The sequence below is a fragment of the Rhinatrema bivittatum genome, chromosome 16, assembly GCF_901001135.1.
Source record: "Rhinatrema bivittatum chromosome 16, aRhiBiv1.1, whole genome shotgun sequence".
Classification (NCBI taxonomy): domain Eukaryota; kingdom Metazoa; phylum Chordata; class Amphibia; order Gymnophiona; family Rhinatrematidae; genus Rhinatrema; species Rhinatrema bivittatum.
The window spans coordinates 27,325,218-27,350,241 of NC_042630.1; the positions used below are offsets into that span (position 1 = coordinate 27,325,218).

General features: G+C 46.9%; 2 protein-coding genes across 2 annotated transcripts in view; one reads left to right on the forward strand and one right to left on the reverse strand.

Annotated features, from left to right (window-relative positions):
- The window catches only part of DCST2 (DC-STAMP domain containing 2), a 27,541-nt gene extending 19,674 nt beyond the window's left edge, over nucleotides 1–7,867 (reverse strand). The window contains exons 1-6 of the mRNA XM_029580411.1: nucleotides 7,728–7,867; nucleotides 5,923–6,431; nucleotides 3,443–3,613; nucleotides 1,125–1,226; nucleotides 773–967; nucleotides 69–134 (exon numbers count right to left, since the gene is read on the reverse strand). Coding sequence (XP_029436271.1) covers nucleotides 69–134; nucleotides 773–967; nucleotides 1,125–1,226; nucleotides 3,443–3,613; nucleotides 5,923–6,319 — 931 coding nt within the window. The 5' untranslated portion in view covers nucleotides 6,320–6,431; nucleotides 7,728–7,867. The remainder of the gene's footprint in view (nucleotides 1–68; nucleotides 135–772; nucleotides 968–1,124; nucleotides 1,227–3,442; nucleotides 3,614–5,922; nucleotides 6,432–7,727) is intronic.
- The window catches only part of DCST1 (DC-STAMP domain containing 1), a 22,782-nt gene continuing 5,511 nt past the window's right edge, over nucleotides 7,754–25,024 (forward strand). The window contains exons 1-9 of the mRNA XM_029579770.1: nucleotides 7,754–7,780; nucleotides 7,831–7,978; nucleotides 8,338–8,463; nucleotides 8,776–8,850; nucleotides 9,082–9,210; nucleotides 10,638–10,777; nucleotides 10,931–11,141; nucleotides 12,389–12,538; nucleotides 22,731–22,852. Coding sequence (XP_029435630.1) covers nucleotides 7,754–7,780; nucleotides 7,831–7,978; nucleotides 8,338–8,463; nucleotides 8,776–8,850; nucleotides 9,082–9,210; nucleotides 10,638–10,777; nucleotides 10,931–11,141; nucleotides 12,389–12,538; nucleotides 22,731–22,852 — 1,128 coding nt within the window. The remainder of the gene's footprint in view (nucleotides 7,781–7,830; nucleotides 7,979–8,337; nucleotides 8,464–8,775; nucleotides 8,851–9,081; nucleotides 9,211–10,637; nucleotides 10,778–10,930; nucleotides 11,142–12,388; nucleotides 12,539–22,730; nucleotides 22,853–25,024) is intronic.

Genomic DNA, 25,024 nt, shown 5'->3' on the forward strand with positions numbered 1-25,024 from the left:
TGCTCTGTGACCTTCCAGCCCTTTGCTCTTCCTGCACTGTTGGTCATTTCTCTGGATTGTACACTTACGCTCAGACGCTCGTGCCCTGATGTGTTTCGCCACATAGCTTGGAATGATGCAAAAGAGAAGGAGAACTAGAAGGGGAAAAGCAAAACTCTTGGTTAGGAGGTAAGTACAATTTCAGTCCTCTGCATGGAGCCTGCTAAACTAAAAAGAAGGAGGAGAAAATGATTTTCAAAGCAATTTTTCTGAGTAAAAATAGTTTTACCCAAGTTAATCGGCTAAAAGTTTGTGCGTTCTTCCTTACTTTTACCTGCACTGTGAGGACGTGTTCCCTGGACCATATTTAGGTCAGGGGAGACTTCATTTTGAAATCTTTTCACAAACCTTTCCAGAAAAGATCAAGCCACGGAAAAAGTGGATGCGATTGACTGTGCGTAGTTTGTGTCCGCTGCAGGTTTCAAAGTAAATGCATTGAGATGGATTGAAAATGCCATCTAAGAGTATTGTATGTAAAACAACTTCTCATGGCCCCTGAGGTGGGTGACCCATACTCCAGGGGCATCACCACACTCAAGGCACCTGCTCCATCTGGGATGCCCTCTGTCCGAAGGGAGGCTGTCAGAGACATTGCTTTGGAGAGATGGCTGCCTGGATGGAGCAGGTGCCCTTGGTCATGGTGGAAAGGTAGAAAGAAAGATAGAGCCTACCCCTTCAGAGAGGATAGAGAGGATTGCCCTGTACCCAGAAGAGAAACTTTACAGGTATATACTTTTGGCGATGCCACACAAGGGCTTGAAGATGTCCACGATGTAGCAGAGGAAATATAGAAACGGTATGGCCTTCATGCAGTTGCTTTTTGCGTCCTCAAACACCTTGATACACTTCCTGTAGGGTGTGCCCATTTCATGGTTACAGACCTGCCCGATCTGTGAAATCCAGTACCAGACATTCCGCAGAGTTCGAGCTGCGGAAACAAAGTTAGGCAGTGTCATCTATCTGGGGCTAGTCTGCTCTAAAGTCTGTCCTTACACCCGTCTCTGATCGAGAGAGGGGGTAGGGATTGTATACCTAGTGTTCCCCAATTGATTGGGGGAGAGGGATTGTTGAATAATTTTGCTCACCAATGTGCTTGATCGCATCGAAAATTGATTTAAAGAATTTGCTAACACGGTCGGCCACCACCTTAGCTTTCAGGCCCATCTTCTTAATTTTCTCAAGTGCACCTAGAAGAGCAAAAGATCATGTTCACGTTAACCTTTAGTTTTTGTTAAAATCTTTCTCATCCACTGTTCTTCCCCATCTTTCTGTGGTTCACAGAATGTCCAGTAATATGGAATGACTCAACTGGCGTGAGAGGCAGCGTTATATTAATATTCATACCGGGCTGGGCTCCACAGATGGTTTCTGTCTCTGGTGTGCAGCATCATAAGGATATTAGATGTGCCATATTGGATCAGACCAAAGCTTCACTGAGCCCAGCACCCTTCTCTGACGGTGGCCGGTCCCAAAGAGTAGATCCATTCCCTGTGCCTCACTCCCACAAGCCTACCTGGCTAATAACTTTATGGACTTTTCCTCCAGGAACTTGTCCAAATCCCTTCTACAGTAAATCCCGCTATTCTAGATGCCTCGACTACACATCCTCTGGCAATACATTCCACAGCTAGATTGTGTGCTGAGTGAAAAATCTGCAGGTTGTTAATTTTATAGAATGTCCCCTAGTTTTAGAACTATTTCAAAGGGTGAATAACCCATTCTACCCTATTCATGATTTTATAACCTTTTCTCATGTCCCCTCTTTTCCAAGCTGAAGAGCCCTAACCTGTTTAGCCTGTCTTCATATGGGAACTGCTCCCTCCTCTTTTATCACTTTTGTTGCCTTTTCTGCACCTTTTCTAGTTTTGCTATGTCTTTCTTGAGCTGGGGCATTCAGAACTACCCACAGTACTCAAGCTGCAGTCACACCAAGGATCAGTACAGAGGCCTTATGATATTCTCTGTTTTATTCTCCATTCCATTCCTAGTAATCCCTAATGTTCTAGTTGCTCTTTCAGCTTCCGTGACAGGACTACAGAAACGGCCCATCCATCCAATTTATGTAGCCCTTACAATTCCTCCCACTCCCTCAGAGATCCCCTGTGTTTATCCCATGACTTCTTGAATTCAGATACTGTCCTTGTCTCCACCACCGCCACTGGGAGACCGTTCCATGCATCCACTACTCTCTCTGTAAAGAAATATTTCCTAAAATCACTCCTGAGTCTGTCCCCTTTCATCCTCATCCCATGACCCCCTTCTTCTACAGCCTCCTTTCTGTTGAAAGAGGCTCGCCATCTGTGCATAGAAACCTTTGAGATATTTAAATGCCTTTCCTCTAGGGAGTACATGTTTAGATCTTCAAATCTATCCCCAAATGCTTTGGAATGAAGACCACTGGCCAGTTTAGTAGCCGCCCTCTGCACTGACTCCAGAGGGTGCTTCCTTCCACTGAAGCTTAATTTGAAAGAGGGAATGGAACATCTATTTATATTGGTGTAATACGCAAACCTCCATCACAGACAGAGGAGATGGATAGTGATTTAATGGAGGATATTCAGAAACTTGCTGTGAAAGGGGAGGTGGTAATGTTAGGAGATTTCAGTCTTCCGGATGTTGACTGGGATATCCCGGCTGCAGTGTTTTCTAGCAGCAGGGAGCTCCTGCATTCTCTGCAAGAAGAATTGTTCGGTCAACTGGTAACAGAACCCACACGGGAGGCAGTGATACTGGACCTGGTGCTTACCCACAGGGACAATATCTTTGATATTGAAATTGATGATCATGTATTGACCACAAGGATTCCAAGGCCCTTTTCCTGGGTGACCCATCAGTGTGTACCTGTAGTTCGGATTATTTATACCTCCTATGCATAATGCTGCACTTGTCCATGTTAAATTTCATCTGCCACTTAGATGCCCCAGTTCCCCAATCTGGTAAGGTACTTAAGGAATTCCTCACAGTCAGTTCATGTTTTAACAGCTTTGAATAATTTTGCAAATCTGATGACCTCACTCTCAGCTCCCTTTTCTAGATCACTCATGGATCTGTTAAACAGCACGGGTCCCGGTTCTGATCTCTGGGGCACCTCTCCTAACATGATGGAGGAGGGGGAACAGATCTCAGTGGCTTTTCCTTCCTTTCTTCCCCCAGCTTCCTTAGTCCTTAGTACCCTTAGCTTTGTCTCCTGACAAAGAAGCTGCCAGCCTTACTTGAGAAGATGGACAGTTTATTTCCCATGTTCCCATGGATCTTGCGTTTCTCCTGAGAGGGGCATTCTCTTTGCGGTTCTAGATCCTTCCTGTTCAACCTCCTTTGATGAGTTCCCCCATCCCTCCCCAAGAAGTGTAGGATGGATCTGCATAATGCAAAGACACCCCCTCCCCCCCCGCCCCCGCCTTACTCAGCAGTGGTTCTTTGGCTCGCTGCATGAGGTCCGCTGTTTGGTTCAGGGCCAATTCTGCTCCGCAGGACACGGTTCCAGCACAACGGCGGAAATTCTCCAGCATATTGCCAAAAGGTCCTTGCACTGCTAGTGAGAAGATTGCTATCAGGATAAATATTCTGCCCTCATCTGCAAAGAACCAGCAAATGTCAATGAGACCAAAAATATTATCTCAATCCATAAACATACTACACAGTGCAAATACCGTATCACCGTATACACTCATTGTACATAAAGGGAATATGCAAAGATACCATGGCTGTGCTCCATGCAACTGTCTTGGGTCTGACTCAGAGTATATGGTCAATTTCTTTTTTTCTGGTGAGTATCCAGTGTTAGTGCAATTTGGGAGACACAGGAGGAACCTATTACGTGTAAATGGACTATGGCACCCACCATATCAGAAGGACAGCCAGGAAGCCAAAGGGAAATATTATCAGCTAGGGGTCCTGAGTCTAAAGGGAACCCGTCTTGGAAGTCAGCAGCAAGACGACTCCCTGGGCTCTGAAGCCCTTTGCCAGATCAGGCTGGCACAGTGAGCCCTCTTTGATTCTGCAGCAGGATCATTTTCTGAGGACATGGCACTCTCTTGCTGTGTCCTGAAGAGATCTCTAGTGCATCCAGGGACCGCTGAGCTGCACTAGGAATACCCATAGATTCATCTGAGGTCATATACAGTTAATATAATTTTCTTTTTATTGAAGTTTATATAAGCAACAGTAAATAAAAGAAAATAGTAAAACATGGATTCCAATATTCAATGAAGCACTGAAGAAAAAGGCAGTAGTAATTGTCTTCTGCCCATCATAGTGATGTAATCAAGGGGTTCCATATGCTGAGTGGCCATAGAACACAGGGTCAGGCCCCTGTCTCTTCACACAAGACAGGACTTTGGGCAGGCGCTAATTTCTGAAAGTAAAATGTGCGGCTTGGCTGCACATTTTACTTTCTGTATCGCGCGGGAATAACTAATAGCGCCCGTAACATGCATTTGCATGTTACGGGCGCTATTAGTTTCGGGGGGGGGGGGGGGGTTGGCCGTGCGTTTTCCACGCGCTATTACCCCTTACTGTATAAAGGGTAAAAATAGCGCATAAAAAAACGCTCGGCCAAACGGGGGCTAATGGTGCGCTCGGCTGAGCGCACCATACTGAATCGGCCCGCATGGCAGCTTCCTGTCTTGCTGTGGAATCTTGCATTTCGTTGCAAGAATTTGGATTGCTCTTCCCTACATAGAAAGTGCAAAGTGATACGCATAGGGATAGGGAAGAGCAACCCAAATTATAGCTCCACAATGCAAGGTTCCACATTGAGAATCAGCACTCAGGAAAAGGCAATATCTTGAAATCTTTGGCATAATGTATGACGGCATTCAAAAAAGCAACTAGATTGTTAGGGATTACTTGGAAAGGAGTAGAGAGCAAAACTGAGAAAATGATAATGCCTTTGTATAGATCCATGGTGCAACAGTGCCTTGGGTGCAGTTCTGGTCGCCCCCATCTCAAAAAAGACATAGAGGACATAGACGAGGTACAGAGAAGGGTGACAAAAATGATAAAGGGGATAGAAAAGCTCCCTGATGGAGAAAGTCTAAACAGTTTAGGGCTATTTAGCTTGTAGAAGAGACAACAGAGGGAAACCATACGCGGAGTGGAACGGGTAAATAGGGAACAGTTATTCACTCTTTCAAACAACTCTGGGTCTAGGGGCACTCCGTGAAACTAACAATTACCAGAATTAAAACTAATCATATGATGTATTTTATCACTCAGTGCACAATCAAGCTATGGAATCTGATGCCAGAGGATGTGGTCAAGGCAACTAACACAGTGGGGTTCAAAAGAGGATTGAACAAGTTCCTGAAGGAAAAGTCCATAAAGAGTTATTAGCCAGGTAGACTTGGGAAAGCCAGCGCTTATCCTTGGGAGTAAAATACAAGAAACAGATCAACTGTTGGGGATCTGCCAGGTACTTATGACCCAGACTGGCCACCGTTGGAGACAGGATGCTGGGCTCAACAGACCATGGTTTTACCAAGCAGGGCACCTCTTGTGTTCAAAAAGTACAAAGACTAGGGGACATGCAATGAAGTTGCTAGGTAGTACATTTAAAACACATAGAAAAAATAGTTTTTAACTCAATGCATAATTAAACTTTGGAATTAGTTACTGGAGGAGGTGGTAAAAGCTGTTAGTTGTAACTGGGTTTAAAAAAGGTTTGGACAAGTTCCTGGAGGAAAAGTCCATAAACCATTATTAAGGTGGAGTTGCAGAAATCCACTGCTTATTCCTGAGCATTAGCAGCAAGAAATGACTCTACCCCTTGGGATCCTCCCAAGTACCTGTGACCTGGATTGGCCACTGTTGGAAACAGGATACTGGGCGTGATGGACTTCTGATCTGACCAAGTATGGCAACGTCTTATGTTCTTATGCTTACTGGAGAAAAACTGCGGCAACATGAGCAAGATGATGGAGCGGATTGTGATGGAGAAGCCCATGCCAAGGCTCACGAAGGCAGCCAGGGTGACGGTGGTGATCAAGCAGTACCAGATACTGTAGTTCTTCACAAATATGATGATAGCAGAATATACAGAGATGAGGAAAAGCCCAGTGACAAAGCCACCCACACTGCGCAGGAGCTTCTTCAGCTCACTGTCATGGGAGATCCTAGCCTTTCTCTTCTTGGCCTTCTTGGCCTTGTGGGCCTGGGCTTCCAGTGGCTTATAAGGTCTTACATTCTTGAACCAGTTCTTGGGGTTAAGAAATTTTGCTTTGCTGTCTGACTTTTCTTCCACGTCTGGGACATAGATTTTAAATTCTTCCTTGGGCCGCATCTTCTCCTGCAGCTGGGCTTCCAAGTAGCCCTGCAGCTTGTTGAGGTCCTCTCATCACATTGCAGTAGATGTCCAGGATAGGAGGTTCCTGCAGTGCCCTTCTCCTCAGGAGCTGAAAGAAAAGGAACCAAAGATAGTTCTGCATTACTGGTCTTCTGGCAAGCCCCCCCCCTCCCCCCTCCCTTGTGTTACCAAACTAGAGTATTATTACCAAGCTGACAGAAACATCCAGAACTTCTGGAGCCTGCTTTATCCAGGACTTCAATGTCCTTTGGATGTAACTAGATATTAAACTCTCCAGGCTCGGTCCACTCTCCCCCCCTGGCCTTCATTTCTTTCAGAAGCATTAGCCTCCTCTCCTCTCTGGTTCATCAGACAGAAGGCACCCGCCCTGGCATCCAGGTTACTGTTCTGACCAGGCGCAACCTGCAGACACTGGGGGCTGTGCTTAGTGCTGCTGGCAGGTCATGTTCCTGCCATATTTCCATGATTCCTGGGGTTCCCTGGCATGTAGTTATGGGGTGCCTCTTCTACTGCTCAGTTGGGACCAAGGTGGGAAAGGAAGACCCTATCAAGGGCCTGAATGGTGAACACAAGTGATAACTTCAACCTCCTCTCGTGTTTCCTTTCTAATTTCCCAAAGCAGCCTCCCTTCATTGGCTCTGGGCCAGGCTCGCGGTTACGCAGATTGTAGGGAGGGAAGGAGCTTTTCCATTCACACCAGAAGTTTCTCAGCTAATATGGTTGGGTTTTTTTTTTAAGTACGTCCTTTAAATCTGCTCTGCTGTTTCAGTGTTTTCTTGCCTCGTCTTCCCTACCCATCTGCAGAACAAGTTTCAAATCCATTTACGCGGGTAAATTGGCTGTGAAAATTGCCCTCCCGGAAGCACATTTGGTCTTGCAAAGCACCCAGGCTTTTAGCAGGACTGAGGGGAGGTTTTCCAGGGTGCGTGGTTAGGTTGGGGGAGGGGCACAAAGCGCCCGACTTTCTCTCTCAGAAACTTCACCCCCATGTGGGAGTTTTTGTGCCAGGAATTATGAATTAGCAGTTGGGAATACATAGTATTAATTGATGGAAGTTAATTAAGAGTTTCCTTGGTGAGACGTGAAGTCAAACTGATCCAGAGTCTGATCACCAGGACTGCAGATAACGTTAAAGTTAATTTAGCCTTGCTGAGTTGGGACCTCTTCCCTGGAGGGGAAAGGTGGGCTCCATCAGTCCCCTAGATGTCCCTCATGTTGGCTATCGACCTGCTTTTTCCCCCCACAGCAAACACCTCGTGTCTGTCCTGTCTCTCCGGATGAATTTATCCTTGGTATCCTCTGATTGGCCAAGACGATGTCCCTTCAAGCTGTTCCCGCACCAGGAACTGTCCTTGCATGCAACGCATTGGCTATAACTAATTACCTGATCAGACGTGGTGTGCAACAAGCATGCCCATGCTGGACACAGAGCCCCTGGTGAGGTCACAGTGCTGCCAGGAAGTGATGTCATAAACCCTGGATTCCAGCCGGAGCTGCAAGCAGACAGCGACTCTCCTGCGCCATGGGACAGGGACCGGAAAGGCGCTGAAGGGAAGGCTTTAATCAGAAAAGAAAAGAACGAGAAAGATGTGGAGAAAAAGAAAAAAAAGAAGAAGGCAAAAGTGCCCAGTACCAGTAGGTAACATTGTGTATGTGCGCACCTGTGTGTATGAGCATTTATGGGTATTCACCCCTGTCTGGCAAAATGCGAGATGTGCTGGAAAAAGAAAACTTTCTCTTTATCCAGCTCTTATCGGGGAGCCCGACTTTCTCTCTACACGTTCCCATCCGGCTATCGGGCTTCCGGATGAGAGCCGGATGGGAATGCAATCTTCCCAGGGAACAGCGGGCAAAGACTCTGAATAAATTACCTTGACATCAGTAGCCAGCACTCAGGGGTCTTCTCTCTGGACCACTTCCCATTCAGCTCTCGTCAGAGATGCAGGGGCCTGGGAACGTTGCAAGACTGTAACCCTTCTTTCCTGCTTCTGGAGGTTTGAAGCGGGCTCTGGCCTGCCTGCTGCCGTCCTTCTGTGCCGATTACCTGTGGAGTGAAGTCGCCGCCTTCCGTTACAGCAAGTTCTTTCTGGGAGCCGGCGTTGGTGGTGCCGCGAGCCTCGGTGAGTGGCTGCGGAGGCGGTGATGGATGCAGAACTGGGGACTGGGGTTCTAAATAGTAGCAGCTCTCTGCGGTTTCAGGCAATAGCTGCTCAGGGGAATCTGCGCGTTGAGGCTTGAAATGCTTGTGTCTTTTCAGAGTATTGGCGTGTCCGGAGCTTAAGGGTTAGGAATGGGGTGACTGCCTTGGAATGTTTAGGGTGTAGGGGGTCTGTGGCTCGGGGCTTTAGAGTGGCTGGGGGGTGTGAGTACTTCAGGATTTGGGGGGTATTTGTGCCAACGATGTATCGGTCTCCTGTCTTCTCTCACGACAGGTCTCTTTTACCTTTTGATTGAACCTATGAGCATTTATGAGGTCCACAAGATTCAACTGTTGTACGGAATGTTTGGTGAGTGCCAGGAAGATTATTCCGGCAGGGGAGAGCGCCGTGGAGCTGAAGGAAGAGCTACAGGAAAGAGTCCAGATGAAGTCTGCAGTGAGCGCAGGGCCACTGCTCTCAGTGAAGGGGGGTGCCAGTGCTCCTGATGGTATCTGCAGTGCGGGCGCTATCAGTGCTCTTGGTGTTGTCTGCGGGGTATGGATCTGACTCTTCCTAATCTGATGTCTTCTCCCTCTGCAGGTATTTTTGCCGTTGGCTGGGGTTTGTCATTGCACTTTCGTTGCGCCAGCTTTCTGCTCGCTCCACAGGTCCTGAGCAAGGAAGGCCGTGCCTATCTACTCATATATGCTTTGGCTTCAATTTATGCTGGTAAAGTCGTGATACTGTCAAAGCTTCTCATTTTCTCCTCTGTCTGTCTGTCTGCTTAGGGGGGAGGAGGATTCGATATAGTTCTCACTGCTAAGGGTAAGCAACAGGATTCCACTATTTTTGGGTTTGTTTTGGTCCTACAGTTCTAGCTAAATCAGAACTGGTCTTCTTAGGGCTGTAGCGCCATGAATCTATTTCCCATGTTCAATGTAACTGTCAAAAGCCATTTGCTTGGGTGAATGTATGCCTGGGGGTCAACAGTGCAAAGGCGCTCCCAAAGTGGGGTTAGTTGTGCAGGGAAAAATGTCAGTGCAAATCTCTAGGGGTAGTTTTTCCCTCTGAATCCCCTGTCAGAGGGAAGGTCTGCATGGACATTTAGCCTGCCTTTTTGCGCGGGATAGCGTGGAGAATGCAATCTGCACGTGTGCATTTACCCTTCCTTGAGAAGGTCTCCTGGTAAAGTGGCGCTCATGCTTTCAGCTGCAGAAAGGGACGCTGGGGTAGGCGGGTAAAACACTTTATACCCCACTAACTGACTCTGAAAACCGCCCTGGCTGTGGGCTTTGCAAACTTCCCCAGGAAAAAGGTTTGCACCTGCTTTTTCTGCAGGGACTTTTCCCCTAGAAAATTAGAGAGAAAGCTGAAAATGTAATCTAGGTGCATTACTCCCTCCCCTGACCTAAACACACCCCCAGGCCTGCCTGCTTTACATCCAGGTAATGATGTGCTCGCTGTCCATCCCCACATGTTGAAAACAAATGCTGGGCAGTTTTCAAATAGGCATTTACCCCAGTAAACAGCTTCTGAATATTACCCTCCTCATATCACCATTCCCTCTTTCTCTAGAGTCCTCTGCAGCATGCCCAGTCCAGCCAAGTCCAAAACTGAGCAAAGGACCTCTGGCACCTCTGCTGACCTGAGACTGGATCGAATATTCTTTTATTGATTCATCTATCTTGGAGGAGCCCCAACTACTTTGTCCTGACAACCAGTTAGAGATGAAGCTCCCCATCTCTCATGCGGTCCCATCAGCAGTTAATGGGTCCATGGGCATATTTACAAACAAGCCATGAGGCACTCCTCCTTTCAGTAATAAGAAACACCACCAAGTTCCACTTTCCTTCTACCTCTTCATTGCCCCAATGCGGCTGTGAAGGGTCTGTTGAAGGTACTCAGGGGTTTTGTTGGCGATTCAGATACAGCAGCATGAACTTTAGGTTGCTGATAAGAAGGAAGTGCACAGAGGGAACCTCAGGACTTTCTTCCAAATTGCACGATGCTGCTCAACGCACGCACACTCTTCACTAACATAAATTGTGCACGTTATACATGGGGCTTTCCTGTCCTCGTCCCCACTCCAATGATGCAAGAAGACAGTGAATGGTTGCACTGGTTCACATTGCCCAGCTCCCTGCTCTTCTCACTAGGGCCTATCAGCAACCTACAGCAGAATCTGGATGGTGTGGTCAGAAGTGTTGGCTGCACTGTGGAGCTTCAGATTAACCACACGAAGGTGATCTGGAGAGTAGCTCTGGCCCCTTTCAAGAAGATGGTGGAGGACCTGGTGGTGAGTACCGACAAGCTAAGAGTGCCCCAGCCAAATCCCGCGCGGGGCAACGGGTAAAGCCAGGTCTGGTTATCACTACCTAGATGGTTATTTTGGGGTCATGGGAGAGGGTGGGGAGCAGAAGGTGATTCTCTGAGTTCTATCACCCCACAGAGGAGAGGGAAGAATTTCAATACCGAGGTGAAGAATATCTCAGAGAAGTTTGTGGGGATCAGGGACACGATCATGAGCCAAGAAGGCTACGAGGTTAACAAAGAGAAGGAAGAGGAGAGAAAGGAGATGCAGGAGAGGATGTTGAAAAAGAAGGCTCCCCTGATCACAACTCAAAAAATGTTTGAGCTGAGAACAAAGATGCGCTGTGAGTGTAAGTATCCGCTCACCTCAGAGAGCTGTGAGTGTGAGGATCCCCTCGGCTGGGAGAGCTGGAAATGTGAGGATCCCCTCAGTACCGCTCTTCTCCTCTGACAGCTGTGAGTGATTTGGGCTTTTGTAGTGGGACAGTGGAAGGGGTGGGGGAAGCAGTGCAGAGCCCATAGAGCAGCGGTTCTCAACCTGTGGGTCGCGACCCCTTTGGGGGTCGAATGACTATTTGCCAGGGGTCGCCTAAGACCATTGGAAATATGGTTTTTTTGTCTATTCTAACATGTAAAACTTGTCATTGTACAAATTTTTTCCATTGGTAGTTACTATTTTTTTACTATAATTGTCATTCGAGGATAGATGTTGCAGACAACTGAATCAGAATGATTTCAAACATTTTAATTGTCGCAGCATAAATATTTTTAACAGTTTAAATTACTGTCCATCAAACGGCGTGGTGTAATGCAACGTTATGCCATTGCGAGATCAAAGATATTATTTCTTTGGTGAAGATTTACGCACATCCTGACATAATTGAAAAGCACTGCCGTTTCTAATTAGTAATACACCATCGTTTTATAGTCCATGTTATTGAAGGTAATATTTTCATTATGGAACAACCCATGAAAATGGATCTCGAACAAAAGAACATTAAGAAAAGAAAATATAATGATGATTTTTTACGGTATGGTTTTACTTCAATAGTTAAAGCAGGAATTGAGAAACCCCAATGCGTTATTTGTAATGAAGTTCTATTAGCCAAATCTATGAAGCCGAACAAACTGAAACATCATTTTGATAGCAAGCATCCGAGCTTTGCCATGCTTTTCAAATTTTCACATAAGTATGCAACATGAATATGGTGAATACGCAATAGAAAAGTAAATAAATGCAAGTCATAAAGATAAAATTTCATTTATTTGTAATTTAATTATAAGCAAAATATATACAGTACAGTTACTTAGGCCTATGAACGAAAATAATTTTACGTTTGGGTCGCCACATAGTGGGGAATTGTATTAAAAGGGTCGCAGAACTATAAAGGTTGAGAACCCGCTGCCATAGAGGGACAGGACAGTTAGTGACGTAAGGGAGGGGTTGATGGGGGAGTGTGGAAAGAAAGGTTGCACCCCCAAAAGGAGAATGGCTGCCCTCTCATGGGGAGGAACTGGGGTATGCGGGTGCCACAGGGACGAATGCAGCATGCGGTACCTTTTTTTTTCTTGGCTCTGGCTTCTCCCCCTCATCCAGATATTATTGATCAAGCCATTCTGCGCTGCCATGACTGGTTTGATGAGAAATACTATGCCTTGCCTGAGGACCCTGATTATACCCATTTTCAGCCACATACTGTGTCTGCCCATGCGCTTCAAGTTCCTCTGCTACCTTACCCCGGGGTAAGTGACACCAGGGTGTGGGAGAGCCCAGAGAGAAAATCAGCCTAGATGTGTCTGTCTTGAAAAAAAGAACGGGAACTATCAGATTAACTTCCTGATTAATGAGAGAAACCTGACCAGGCCCACACCATTCTAATGAAGGGACATATACTGTACAGAACCGGCTTACTGGCTGCTCCCTTTTGGCTCTTCTGTTTTTTTGTTTTTTTCTTTCCCTTCTCCTTTCTCTCCTTGTCTTTCACTGACTCTAGCATCTCCTGTTTTCCTGCACTATTTCAAGAAGCAGGGCTCGAAGGCACATATGGAGGATAATTTTATAACTCACCACATAGTGCTACAGTCTGAATTTACAGCTTTAAACTAGAATGAGGGGAAAGCTGACAGTCACTCAGCAGCGCATGGTTCAGAGGGAGGTGTCTTCAAAGGAAATTAATGAAACGGAGAGTTAGGGCATCCCAACAGAGAGGCTCCAATAAAAGCAAAAGTAGCCCATGGTTGCATTCGTGCCTGCTTTCGCCCCTCACTCCACCCTCTCTACCTGAGTGGCGACTCCCTCCGTGCCTGATGGACGACTTGATGCCGCGGCGTCTCCATGCCGCTCCTCCCCGGCGTCCCCGGGCTGGCTCAATGCTGCGGATCCGCCATGTTCCTGATGACGTAGGGCACGCACTCCGAAGTATGTACCAGCAAGGGCGCAAACCTCAGGGGCGTCCCCCTGTATTGATGTCATCCGCTTCCAACATAAAAGGTCTTTTCTTTGCTAATAGATTGAGTTAGCAAGGACTCCGATTGGACTAGCTTCGGCTGTCCAAAGACTACTGCATTGCCTCTCCGGACCTACCATGGGTACCCGCTCCTCGGGGGCCTCATTCTCTTTCTCTATTTCAGATTAAAGAAAGGAACCGGTACTCGCTCCTCGAGGGCCTATGTTCCTAAATCCTCTGAAGCCTCTCCATTGCCTGGAAGTGATCGCAAGAGACGGACGTTGTGAGTTATTCTTTCAGACTACAGATAGGAACCGGTACTCGCCGCTCCTCGAGGGCCCATGTTCCTGAACACTCTGAAGATTCTCCTTGCCAGCAGCTATCGCAAGTACAGACATTTGTGAGTATTATTTCAGAACACAGATAGTAACCGGTACTCGCTCCTCGAGGGCCTACGTTCCTGAATACTCTGAAGATTCTCTTTGTCCAGAAGCTATTGCATGCACAGACATTGTGAGTTGCTATCTCAGATGAGATATAGGAACCGGCACTCGCTCCTTGAGGGCCTATGTTCCTAAAACACTCTGAAGATTCTCTATTGACTAAAGCTATTCCAGATACAGATTACTGTGAGTTATCACCGCTCTCTCAGAGCTGTCCCTGGAACCAGGTACTCGCTCCTCGAGGGCCTAACCCTTTCCAACTACTGAGCTATCTCAAGTGAGTTATCATCTAATACTGGCTACGTATAACTGCATACCCTGTCTATTCACTATCTACAGTCTCTTTGCAGCTCAACAACCTGGGAAGCGCAGTTCCAGTATCCGAGGAACTTCAGCCCTGCCGGGCATAACCAGCTACTACTACTGCCACCTCGTGGTGGTTATACCACTTATCTAATAAAAGAACTATCTGTGTCTGTCTCCATATTCCAGCCTAGCCGGTGGTCCCTCTCGGGGACTCCCTCCTGTGGGGCGCTTATCATCTGCCATCGGCCCAAGGATTCACCTATTACTTTCTGTCCAGCTGAGCACCATTCCCCCGTACTCCACTGGTACAGATTGCCAACTCTGCAGTCTACATCATAAACTATTGCCTTTCCTTATATGACCATAGGAGGCAGTTCACTACAGATTGCTACTCCTTCCCTTGGGAAGGGGATTCTATCAGACTGCTATTCGCATCTGCTAGCTCCTCCATCCGCATTAGCATATCCTAGAACAGAGTGCTAACTCCTCCCACTTCAAGAGCTGCGCAATTAACGGATTATTAACTCCTCCTCTTATAGGAGTATCCAGTAGCAGATCCTATCAGATTGCTGGACTCCCTTAGCAGATCTGCAGTCAGATTACCAAACCCGCTAGCAGAAGCAGAACAGATTGCTATCCTCCTCCTTCCACAGGAGCAGAAGCAGACAACACCCATGTGCCTATAAGTAATGAATCGCCTGAGCTAAAGAATTCCAAATTATCCCTGTCAACAGAAATGCAGGCTGTTTAATACAAAACTAAAAACGCACTTTGAAATGTTTGCATGCCAATGCCAGAAGGTCTAAGAAATAAGATGGGAGAGTTAGAGTGTATAGCACTGAATGAAGAAGTAGACTTAATTGACATCTCAGAGACATACTGGAAGGAGGATAACCAATGGGACAGTGCTATACCAGGGTATAAATTATACCACTATGAAAAGGCTCCACTTGGTGGGCGGGGTGGTGCTTTATGTCCAGGAGGGCATAGAGTCCAACAGGATAAAGATCCTGAAAGAGTCTAAATGCACAGTGTAATCTTTATTGGTAGAAATCTTTTGTGTATTGGGGAAGAGTGGGAGCACCAGGAGTTTTGTGTGTTTCATATTAAATAGGTAGTCAGAAAGGCAGGCAAGACACAGAAGTTTGTGTATTTTGAATTAAATAGGTAGTCAGAAAGTAGAAATAAGCTAGGAGCAGTGTATACCTAAGTAAATAGGTTGAAAAAAGTCAGTTACTCGCCTTGGAAACTTGATTTGATTAGGTACCATCATTTGTTAATCAGAACATCAGTGAGTCACTCAGGATAACTAACTGTAGTGTAAATCTCCAAAGGGATTGTTTTGTACTAATATACCTTAGAAGCACAAGATATATTGCAAGGGAAGACCTCAGTAACCCACAATCTAGTGGGAACGCTGAGAGGAGATGATCACCTTGCTGGTGGCTGAAAAGAATCAGTAAGTACTGCTTGGGGAAATTGTAAAAAATTAAAAGTATAGGGGAGAAGTAAAACTATTGGGGTATATTATTTAGTGTGTTTGTGTGTCTGTATTGATTAGCTAGTCAGAGGGCAGGCAAAAAACAGGAGTTTTGTGTGTTTTGAATTAAATAGGTAGTCAGAAAGGCAGGCAAAAAAGAGAAGTTTGTGTGTTTGTATTTCCCACCGCTCACACCCCTCTCCCACCCATCCCTAGCTCATTCCCTAGCTCATCCCTAGCCATAAAGTCAAGAGGCTGCCAATGAAGAGTGGGTGACTCGCCAGAATGATGGCTACTGCCTGGAGTCAATACCCTTATTAAATAAACATACACAGGCTTACGGTGACTCCAACATCGCTCTAAGCTTCAACAGCAAGAGGAAATGTGGAAAAAAGGATTCACACTCACAAAGAGGGGAGTAGCTGGCTTGTTACGGCGGTTACTACCCCAAATCAAATAAGCCTGATACTTCACTTTCAATGCATATACAGCAAAGTTCTCTGATTCAACGGCAGGGGAGAAGAAAAACTGATACTTCACACATCCAGCAGAGCTCTCTGCTTCAACGGCAGGGGAGAAGAAAAGAGGGTTCGCACTCACAAAGCGGGGAGTAGCTGGCTTGTTACGGCGGTTACTACCCCAAACCAAATGTGCCTGATACTTCACTTTCGATGCACATCCAGCATGGCTCTCTGCTTCAACGGCATGGGAGAAGACTTATACGTCACGCATATCCAGAATAGCTCCCTGCTTCAACGGCAGGGGAGAAGAAAAACAACCAATAAGGGCTAATAACATAGTCTGGGTAAAACAAATAAGCATGGGTGCAGCTTGCTTATTGCGGCGGCTACTACCCCTAACAAATCAAGCTAGATATTTCACTTGGATGCAGCTCCATCACTGCTCTCTACATTAAAGGTGGGGGTGGAAGGGAAATAGAACCAAGAGCTAAGAGAAACAGATAAGTATGAGAGAAAATATGTGTGAAGCTTGCTGGGCAGACTAGATGGGCCATTTGGTCTTCTTCTGCCGTCATTTCTATGTTTCTATGTATTCTTCAATGTATAGGCAGGAAACACTTTCACACACACAAAAAAAATAAAAATAATAAAAAAAATTAATCAGCTTTTAACTTAAATTCAGAAATTCCTTATCAAGAGTTTAATCATTCCCCTGGAAGACACTACCAGAAATATAGTGAATACTCTAATATATTTAATGGACCCTAATTGTACACAGTCCTACTCCCATAGCAACCTAAAATTTAACTAGGAATTTAACAAATTTAAGATGAGAGCATGTTCAGAATCTGTGTTGTAGGCTCCTGCAGGAGGGAGGAGCTAGCAATCTGTAGTGTCTCATATATCGTCTTGCTAAGGAGTTAGCAATCTGTTCAGAATATGTGTTGCAGGCTCCTGCAGGAGGGAGGAGCTAGCAATCTGTAGTGTCTCAGATATCGTCTTGCTAAGGAGTTAGCAATCTGAAATTAATCTGTTATGGTTGTGGGTGGATCCCTGGGCCGGTGGCAGATGACCACGCCCCCAGGAGGATATCCTGAGAGGGACCACCAGCTAGGCTTGAGTATGGAGACAGACACACATTAGTTCTTTTATTAAACAGGTTTTGAAACCACCAGAGGTGGCAGTAGTGAGCTGATATGCCCGGCAGGACTGAAGTCCCTCAGGTACTGGAACAGCGATCCCAGGATGGCTGAGCTGTTGAGAAACTATAGAAACAGAGTAGGCAGAGTTCTCTACAGCTGGCAGAGACAGAAATCTACAGCTGTAGAGACAGAAATCTACAGCTGTAGAGACAGAAATCTCTACAGCTGGCCCAGCCATCTGGAACAAGATGCCCACAGAACTCAGATTAGAACCATGCCCGTTTACCTTCTGCAAAAAACTTAAGACATGGCTCTTCATCCAGGCCTTCACTTAACCTACAGTTCCAGCAATTCCTCACTAATTCAGACACTGACTCCTACCTAAACTCTCTGACAAGTGTAGCCTATACACTTATGCCTCTTCTCATCATATTATTGTATTATCTAATTTGTTCAGTTATGCCTTCTATCGCTCCGGCTATCCTAGCCCTCCAGGTTAATACCCCTTGTTATATGTAACTTTCATTTCTTGTTATATGGTTGACTTTGTTATTCCCCTCATGTTATTTGTAAACCGATCTGATATGAATTTCTTTCATGAAGGTCGGTATATAAAAATGTTAAATAAATAATAAATAAATGAACAGAACTAGATGACAAAACTCACATAAGGTCTCAAGGAAGCTCAGGAGCTGAAAAGGATTAGGCCCTCGAGGAGCGAGTACCTGGTTCCAGGGTAGGCTCTGAGAGAGCGATGGTAGCTCACAATTGTTTGAGGCAGCGATAGCTTCCAGGCAGAAGAGAATCTTCAGAGTGTCCAGGAACATGAGCCCTCGAGGAGCGAGTACCGGTTCCTATCTGTAATCTGAAAGTAAAGAAAAGAGCGAGGCCCCCGTGGAACGGGTACCTCTGGTAAGTCCGAGGAGGCAGAGTAGCTTGTGTAACGAACCCCTTCCGTAAAGAATTCCTGTATGAATACCTTTCCCTTGCTAACTCAGTTTGATAATGCAAATAGAGACCTTTAAATATTGGAAGCGGATGACGTCATCTCAGGGGGACGCCCCTGAGGTTCGCGCCCTTGCTGGTACATCAGTCAAAGCGCGCGCGCCCTAGGTCTTCAGGCAACATGGCGGATCTGCAGCATCGAGCCAGTCCAGGGACCCCGGAGGGAGACGGCATGGAGACGCCGCGGCAGCCAGCCGTCCATCAGACTCGGAGGGAGTCGCCACAGAGGTAAAGAGGGCGGAGGGAGGGCGTCGAGCAGCGACGGATGCAACAGAGCAGCAGTCCAGCAGTAAGAGGGGGGGGGGGACACTCCCAGTCTTCTGTATCGAGTGTCACATACATGATTTTTTTACCCACTGGTGAGAAATTGTACATGTGCATCCGATACAAAGAGCTCCTGTCTCTCAGAGAACAAATCCAGTCTCTGGAAGCTAGAGTGGCAAATCTGGATGAGATGAGGCAGACAGAAAGGTATATAGATGAAACCTTCTGGGACATCGTAGCCAGGTCCAACTCCAGTCTGGCAGCCCTGGTGCTGCCTTGGAGGAGGAAGGTCTCATGATCGTGTTAACATGTTTTAAATGTCTTGTGGAACTATAATATGAATGTCAATTTTGTATACTGTTGTGATCTTCTTTCGGAATGACGGTACATAAAATGCTTAAATAAATAAATAAATAATGGGGATTTCAATTACCCCAATACTGACTGGGTAAATGTAACATCAGGACATGCTAGAGAGGTAAAATTCCTGGATGGAATAATGCCTGCTTCATGGAGCAATTGGTTCAGGAACCAACAAGAGAGGGAGCTATTTTAGTTTTAATTCTTAGTGGAATGCTGGATTTGGTGAGAGAGGTAATGCTGGTGGGGCCACTTGGCAACAGTGATCATGACATGATCAAATTGTACTTAATGTCTGGAAGGGGAACAATAAGTAAATCTACAGCTGTAGCACTAAATTTTCAAAAAAGAGACTTTGATAAAATGAAAATAGTTTAAAAAAATGGAAAGGTGCAGCTACAAAGGTTAAAAGTGGATAATGGGCATGGACATTGTTTAAAAATACCGTCTTAGAAGGGCAGTCCAAATGTATTCCATGCATTAAGAAAGTTGGAAGGAAGGCCAAACAATTGCCGGTATGGTTAAAAGGCGAGGTGAGAGAGGTTATTTTAGGCAAAAGCACTTCCTTCAAAAATTGGAAGAAGGATCCATCTGAAGAAAATAGGAAAAAGTATAAGCATTGTCAAGTTAAATGAAAAACATTAATAAGGCAGGCTAAGAGAGAATTTGAAAAGAAGCTGGCCATAGAGGGAAAAACTCATAATAAAAACTTTAAAAAATATATCTGAAGCAGGAAGCCTGTGAGGGAGTCGGTTGGACCATTAGATGATAGGAGTTTAAAGGGGCACTTAGGAAAGAAAAGGCCATTGAGGAAAGACTAAATAAATTAATTGCTTTGGTGTTTACTAATGATGATGTTAGGGAGATACCGGTTCCAGAGACGGTTTTCAAGGATGACAATTCAGATGAACTGAACCAAATCACAGTGAACCTGGAAGATGTTGGCCAGATTGCCAAACTGAAGAGTAGTAAATTGCCCGGACCAGATGGTATACACTCCAGAGTTCTGAAAGAACTTAAAAATTAAATTTTGATCTATTACTAGTCACTTGTAACCTATCATTAAAAATGTCTATTGTACCTGAAGGTTGGAAGGTGGCCAATGGCCAATGTAACCCTGATATTTAAAAAGGGCTCTGGGGTGATTCGTGAAACTCTAGACTGGTGAGCCTGACTTTAGTGCCGGGAAAAATCATGGAAACTATTCTAAAGAACAAAATCACAGAACATATAGACAGACATGATTTAATGGGTCATAGCAAGCATGGATTTACCCAAGGGCAGTCTTGCCTCACAAATCTGCTACATATTTGAAGAGGTTAATAAATGTGGATAAATGTGAGCCAGTTGATGTATGTATGTATGTATTTATTTATCTGTTTTTATATACCGATATTCACCCGAGGGTATCCCATTGGTTTACATGATGTTTAATGAGATAGTGTGATTACAGGTCACATTATCTTTACCTTGAGGCAATATGAAGCTGGAGCGACGTATGCAGCGAGATATAGTTATGAGAAGGGTAGGGTTATAAAATGTAGTAATAAAACATTGTAAATGATTGTACTAATCATTGTAATAGGACAGCTTATTTACATGACAATATAATAGCTTGACATTTTATTTGTTGCCAGTTCCAGCTTGGTTACCTTTGAAGGTGCATCCATTTAGAAGTTGTTATAGTAACATCCAAAAATAGAGGGAAATATTTTTCTCCTTGGAGTATGAACCAGGAATCCTCTATGTTATGGCCGCCGGCCGCAGCAAGCCGCAACCGGGGCCAACTGTCATGGCCGGGACCAAACACTCACCCGCGGCATCGGGTTGCTTAGGAGGCTCCTGCAGGGGCAGGGAGCCTCCGCCGGCGTTCTCCTCGCGGCCATGGCCGCTGCTTGGCCGACCGCAGGCCTCTGCTTGCTCCAAGGACTCTGCCCCCTTCTTGGCTGCCTTAGAGCTGCGTGCGCGGCTGAAGATAGGATTTAAAGGGGCCACGACAGGAAGTGTCGTGGCTCCCTTCTGAAGCTCCTCCCTCAGGTTCAGGTATTTTAAGGCAAGGTCTGCTCCTCAGACCTTGCCTTGGTATTGAGGTTTGTGCCTGGTTCCCTGTTCCTGGTCTTGCTTGGTTCTTCGTCCCGCTTCTGTGAATCGGTTGTTAATTCTTTCAGATAATACAAAGGCTAGGGGGCACTCCAGGAAAGCAAGTAGCACATTTAAAACAAATTGGAGAGAATTATTTTTCACTCAATTAATTGCCAGAGGATGTGGTAAAGGCAGTTAGTGTTGCTGGGTTTAAAAAAAAAGGTATGGACAAGTTCCTTGGGGAGAAGTCCATAAACTGCTATTAGTCAAGCTGACTTAGGGAATAGCCACTGCTTATTGTCGGTGATACTTTTGCCAATGGGTACACTGGATCTTCAGGATTTGGATTTCAAGCTAAGTGACATTTTCTAACTATGCTCCATGTTTGATGTGGGCTTGGTGAACCACATTTCCTTGTCATAGCGCTTTTCACACTTGCATGTGAGGATCATTCGTTTAACAAGCGCAAAAAGTATATATAAATTAAAAAATGTTTTTTTGAAATTAATAATCAAAGGACTATTGGGTGGACGGTGGTGCTTATGATTAAACAGAGAACAAGCATGGCACACCGGGATGGTGCCCTGAACATTTATGAAGCATCACTTTACACTCATTAAATATTTTTTCCTTAAAACAAACATTTTTATATATAAACATTTTTCAAGTTTGAGGGAGACTAACAAGTGAATGTGATGAGCGCGATCAAAGAAAAAATGTTTTGAAAATTCAGTTAATTATTGAGTGTTCCAAAAATTCTTAAAAATATACAAAAAAAGTAGTAAAAATTGGTTAAGTGTTAGGTAATCAATTTTGTTTGCAGTGTGGGTTCTGTTGAAGTGAGTTTATTGTAATTACCCCCACCTTTTGTGGATTGGAAGTGTTTTATTACCATCAGTAGCACGGGATTTATTTAATGTTTGGGTACTTGTCAGGTACTTGTAACCTGGATTGGCCACTGTTGGAAACAGGATGCTGGGCTTCATGGACTCTCGGTCAGTCCCAGTATGGCAACTTCTTATACTCTTACGTTGTACACACTGACTATACCAAGATTTTTCAAAGCTGGGGCAGAGTGGGGCCAGTTACTGCATTTGTCTAATTTAGTGGGATAAATGATTTTCAGGGTTATCTGGCTAACATAGAGGGTTAAGTTTAGGTCAGCTGAAGAGCATCTTAAAGTTAGCCGCTGAAGGTCTCAGCTAACTTTCGGGCCGATACAGTAAAGTCCGCGGGAGAGCAGACGAACGCCCACTCTCCCAGCACGCGCACCGGCCCTTTGCCGGTGCGCACGATTCTGTATTTAAATTAGGTGAAGCGGTAAAAATGGGGAAAAGGAGGCGCTAGGGACACTAGCGCGTCCCTAGCGCCTTCTTTTTGACAGGAGCGGCGGCTGTCAGCGGGTTTGACAGCCGACGCTCAATTTTGCCGGCGTCGGTTCTCGAGCCCGCTGACAGCCACGGGCTTGGAAACCGGACGCCGGCAAAATTGAGCGTCCAGTTTTCGGCCCGACAGCCGCGGGCCGAATTCAAATTTCTTTTTTTTTTTACTTTTTTTACTTTTCGGGACCTCCGACTTAATATCGCCATGATATTAAGTTGGAGGGTGCACAGAAAAGCAATTTTTACTGCTTTTCTGTGCACTTTCCCAGCGCCAGAAGAAATTAGCGCCAACCTTTGGGTCGGCGCTAATTTCTGAAAGTAAAACGTGCGGCTTGGCTGCACATTTTACTTTCTGTATCCCGTGCGCATACCTAATCGGGCCATCAACGTGCATTTGCATGTTGAGGGCGCTATTAGATGCCGCGGGTTGGACGCGCGTTTTCCTCCCCTTACTGAATAAGGGGTAAGGGAAAACGCGCGTCCAAGAGCAGGCTGACAGTGCGCTCCGTGGCCAGGGTGTTTGTAATCTCCCATTCCTCATCAGCTTTGCTTATGATTTCATTTCAGTGATGACGGCATGGTGCAAGAACAGGATTCCCGTGGCAGGAAACTTTGGGCAGACCTATGATAAAGTGAACCAGACCGTGGATAACCTGGCACGGTCTTTCACGTCCGAAATCTCCATAAACGTATGTGGTGTGGCTTCTTTGTATCCGGGGTTTCCCCTTCCTCACTACTGCCTGCTGCCTTGGCTTCCGAGGCCTCAGTGCTTCCTCCCCACCCTGATCCTGATCCGTCCATCCTGATCTTCAGCATCAAACTTTATTTAAAACCGCTCTCGTTACAATCATTCGCTGAAGGCAAATTAACAATAAACAACACTAAAGGGTAGATTTTAAAAGGAGCGCGCGTGTGTTCGGGTGTGCGCGGTTCCCGGCACGCGTACATAGATGTGCCGATTTTATAACATGCGCGCGCTGGCATGCTGGGGGGTGAATTTTAGTAAATTAGGCGCGGCAACACAATTGGGTCTTCCCAAGTTCTCCTTAATTGGAGCGGACTGGGAGGGAACTTTCCTGTCCCTGACCCTACTCTTCCTACTGTTGCGTCGGAGGTGGACCCTTGGGCTGAGGTGGTGTTGACGCAACCCGTAGGTAAGGACCTACGGGTCCCCACTGTCAGCAGGTGGAGTGGGCTGAAGCTAGAGGCCGCTGAAGCTTCTCCTATACCAGCTCTCGTTCCCCTCGGGTTGAGCCTTTGGGTGCTGGGGCCGGCAGGACGTAGGTGGGCCTCGAGGTTAATGAATAGCGAGAAGTGGTTCGGCCCAGAGACAGCAGCCTGTAGATGGCGTAGTCCTACCCTGGACTGGATTCGGCACAGGAACTCAGGCGCCAAAGGAACAACAAGTGACTGGAGGCGCTCAGGCAAAGGAAGGCCTAAGCCTTGTAAGTCCATGTCCAGAGGATAGGCGAGAGGTGGCGTCACTGACAGGCTAGGATCAGAGCCAGCGGCAAGTGGAAGTCGTGGTAAGCAGCGTAGAACTCTGGACACAGAAAGGTCCGTGGTGTAGTCGATCAAGGCACGGAGAAGGCAGGAGTAGTCAATCGTAGCTGAGGTCCGGGGTTGGAGATGAACTGAAGAATAGTCAGGCGAGGCGGAGGTCCGGGGTTGGAAAGAGGCTGAAGAATAGTCAGGCGTAGTGGAGGTCCGGGGTTGGAGAGAGGCTGAAGAGTAGTCAGGCGAGGCGGAGGTCCCGGGTTGGAGAGAGGCTGAAGAGTAGTCAGGCGAGGCGGAGGTCCCGGGTTGGAGAGAGGCTGAAGAGTAGTCAGGCGAGGCGGAGGTCCCGGGTTGGAGAGAGGCTGAAGAGTAGTCAGGCGAGGCGGAGGTCCCGGGTTGGAGAGAGGCTGAAGAGTAGTCAGGCGAGGCGGAGGTCCGGGGTTGGAGAAAGGCTGAAGAGTAGTCAGGCGAGGCGGAGGTCCCGGGTTGGAGAAAGGCTGAAGAGTAGTCAGGCGAGGCGGAGGTCCCGGGTTGGAGAGAGGCTGAAGAGTAGTCAGGCGAGGCGGAGGTCCCGGGTTGGAGAGAGGCTGAAGAGTAGTCAGGCGAGGCGGAGGTCCCGGGTTGGAGAGAGGCTGAAGAGTAGTCAGGCGAGGCGGAGGTCCCGGGTTGGAGAGAGGCTGAAGAGTAATCAGGCGAGGCGGAGGTCCGGGGTTGGAGACAGGCTGAAGAGTAGTCAGGCGAGGCGGAGGTCCCGGGTTGGAGAGAGGCTGAAGAGTAGTCAGGCGAGGCGGAGGTCCGGGGTTGGAGAGAGGCTGAAGAGTAGTCAGGCGAGGCGGAGGTCCCGGGTTGGAGAAAGGCTGAAGAGTAGTCAGGCGAGGCGGAGGTCCCGGGTTGGAGACAGGCTGAAGAGTAGTCAGGCGAGGCGGAGGTCCGGGGTTGGAGAGAGGCTGAAGAGTAGTCAGGCGAGGCGGCGGTCCCGGGTTGGAGAGAGGCTGAAGAGTAGTCAGGCGAGGCGGAGGTCCCGGGTTGGAGAGAGGCTGAAGAGTAGTCAGGCGAGGCGGAGGTCCCGGGTTGGAGAGAGGCTGAAGAGTAGTCAGGCGAGGCGGAGGTCCCGGGTTGGAGAGAGGCTGAAGAGTAGTCAGGCGAGGCGGAGGTCCGGGGTTGGAGAAAGGCTGAAGAGTAGTCAGGCGAGGCGGAGGTCCCGGGTTGGAGAGAGGCTGAAGAGTAGTCAGGCGAGGCGGAGGTCCGGGGTTGGAGAAAGGCTGAAGAGTAGTCAGGCGAGGCGGAGGTCCCGGGTTGGAGAGAGGCTGAAGAGTAGTCAGGCGAGGCAGAGGTCCCGGGTTGGAGACAGGCTGAAGAGTAGT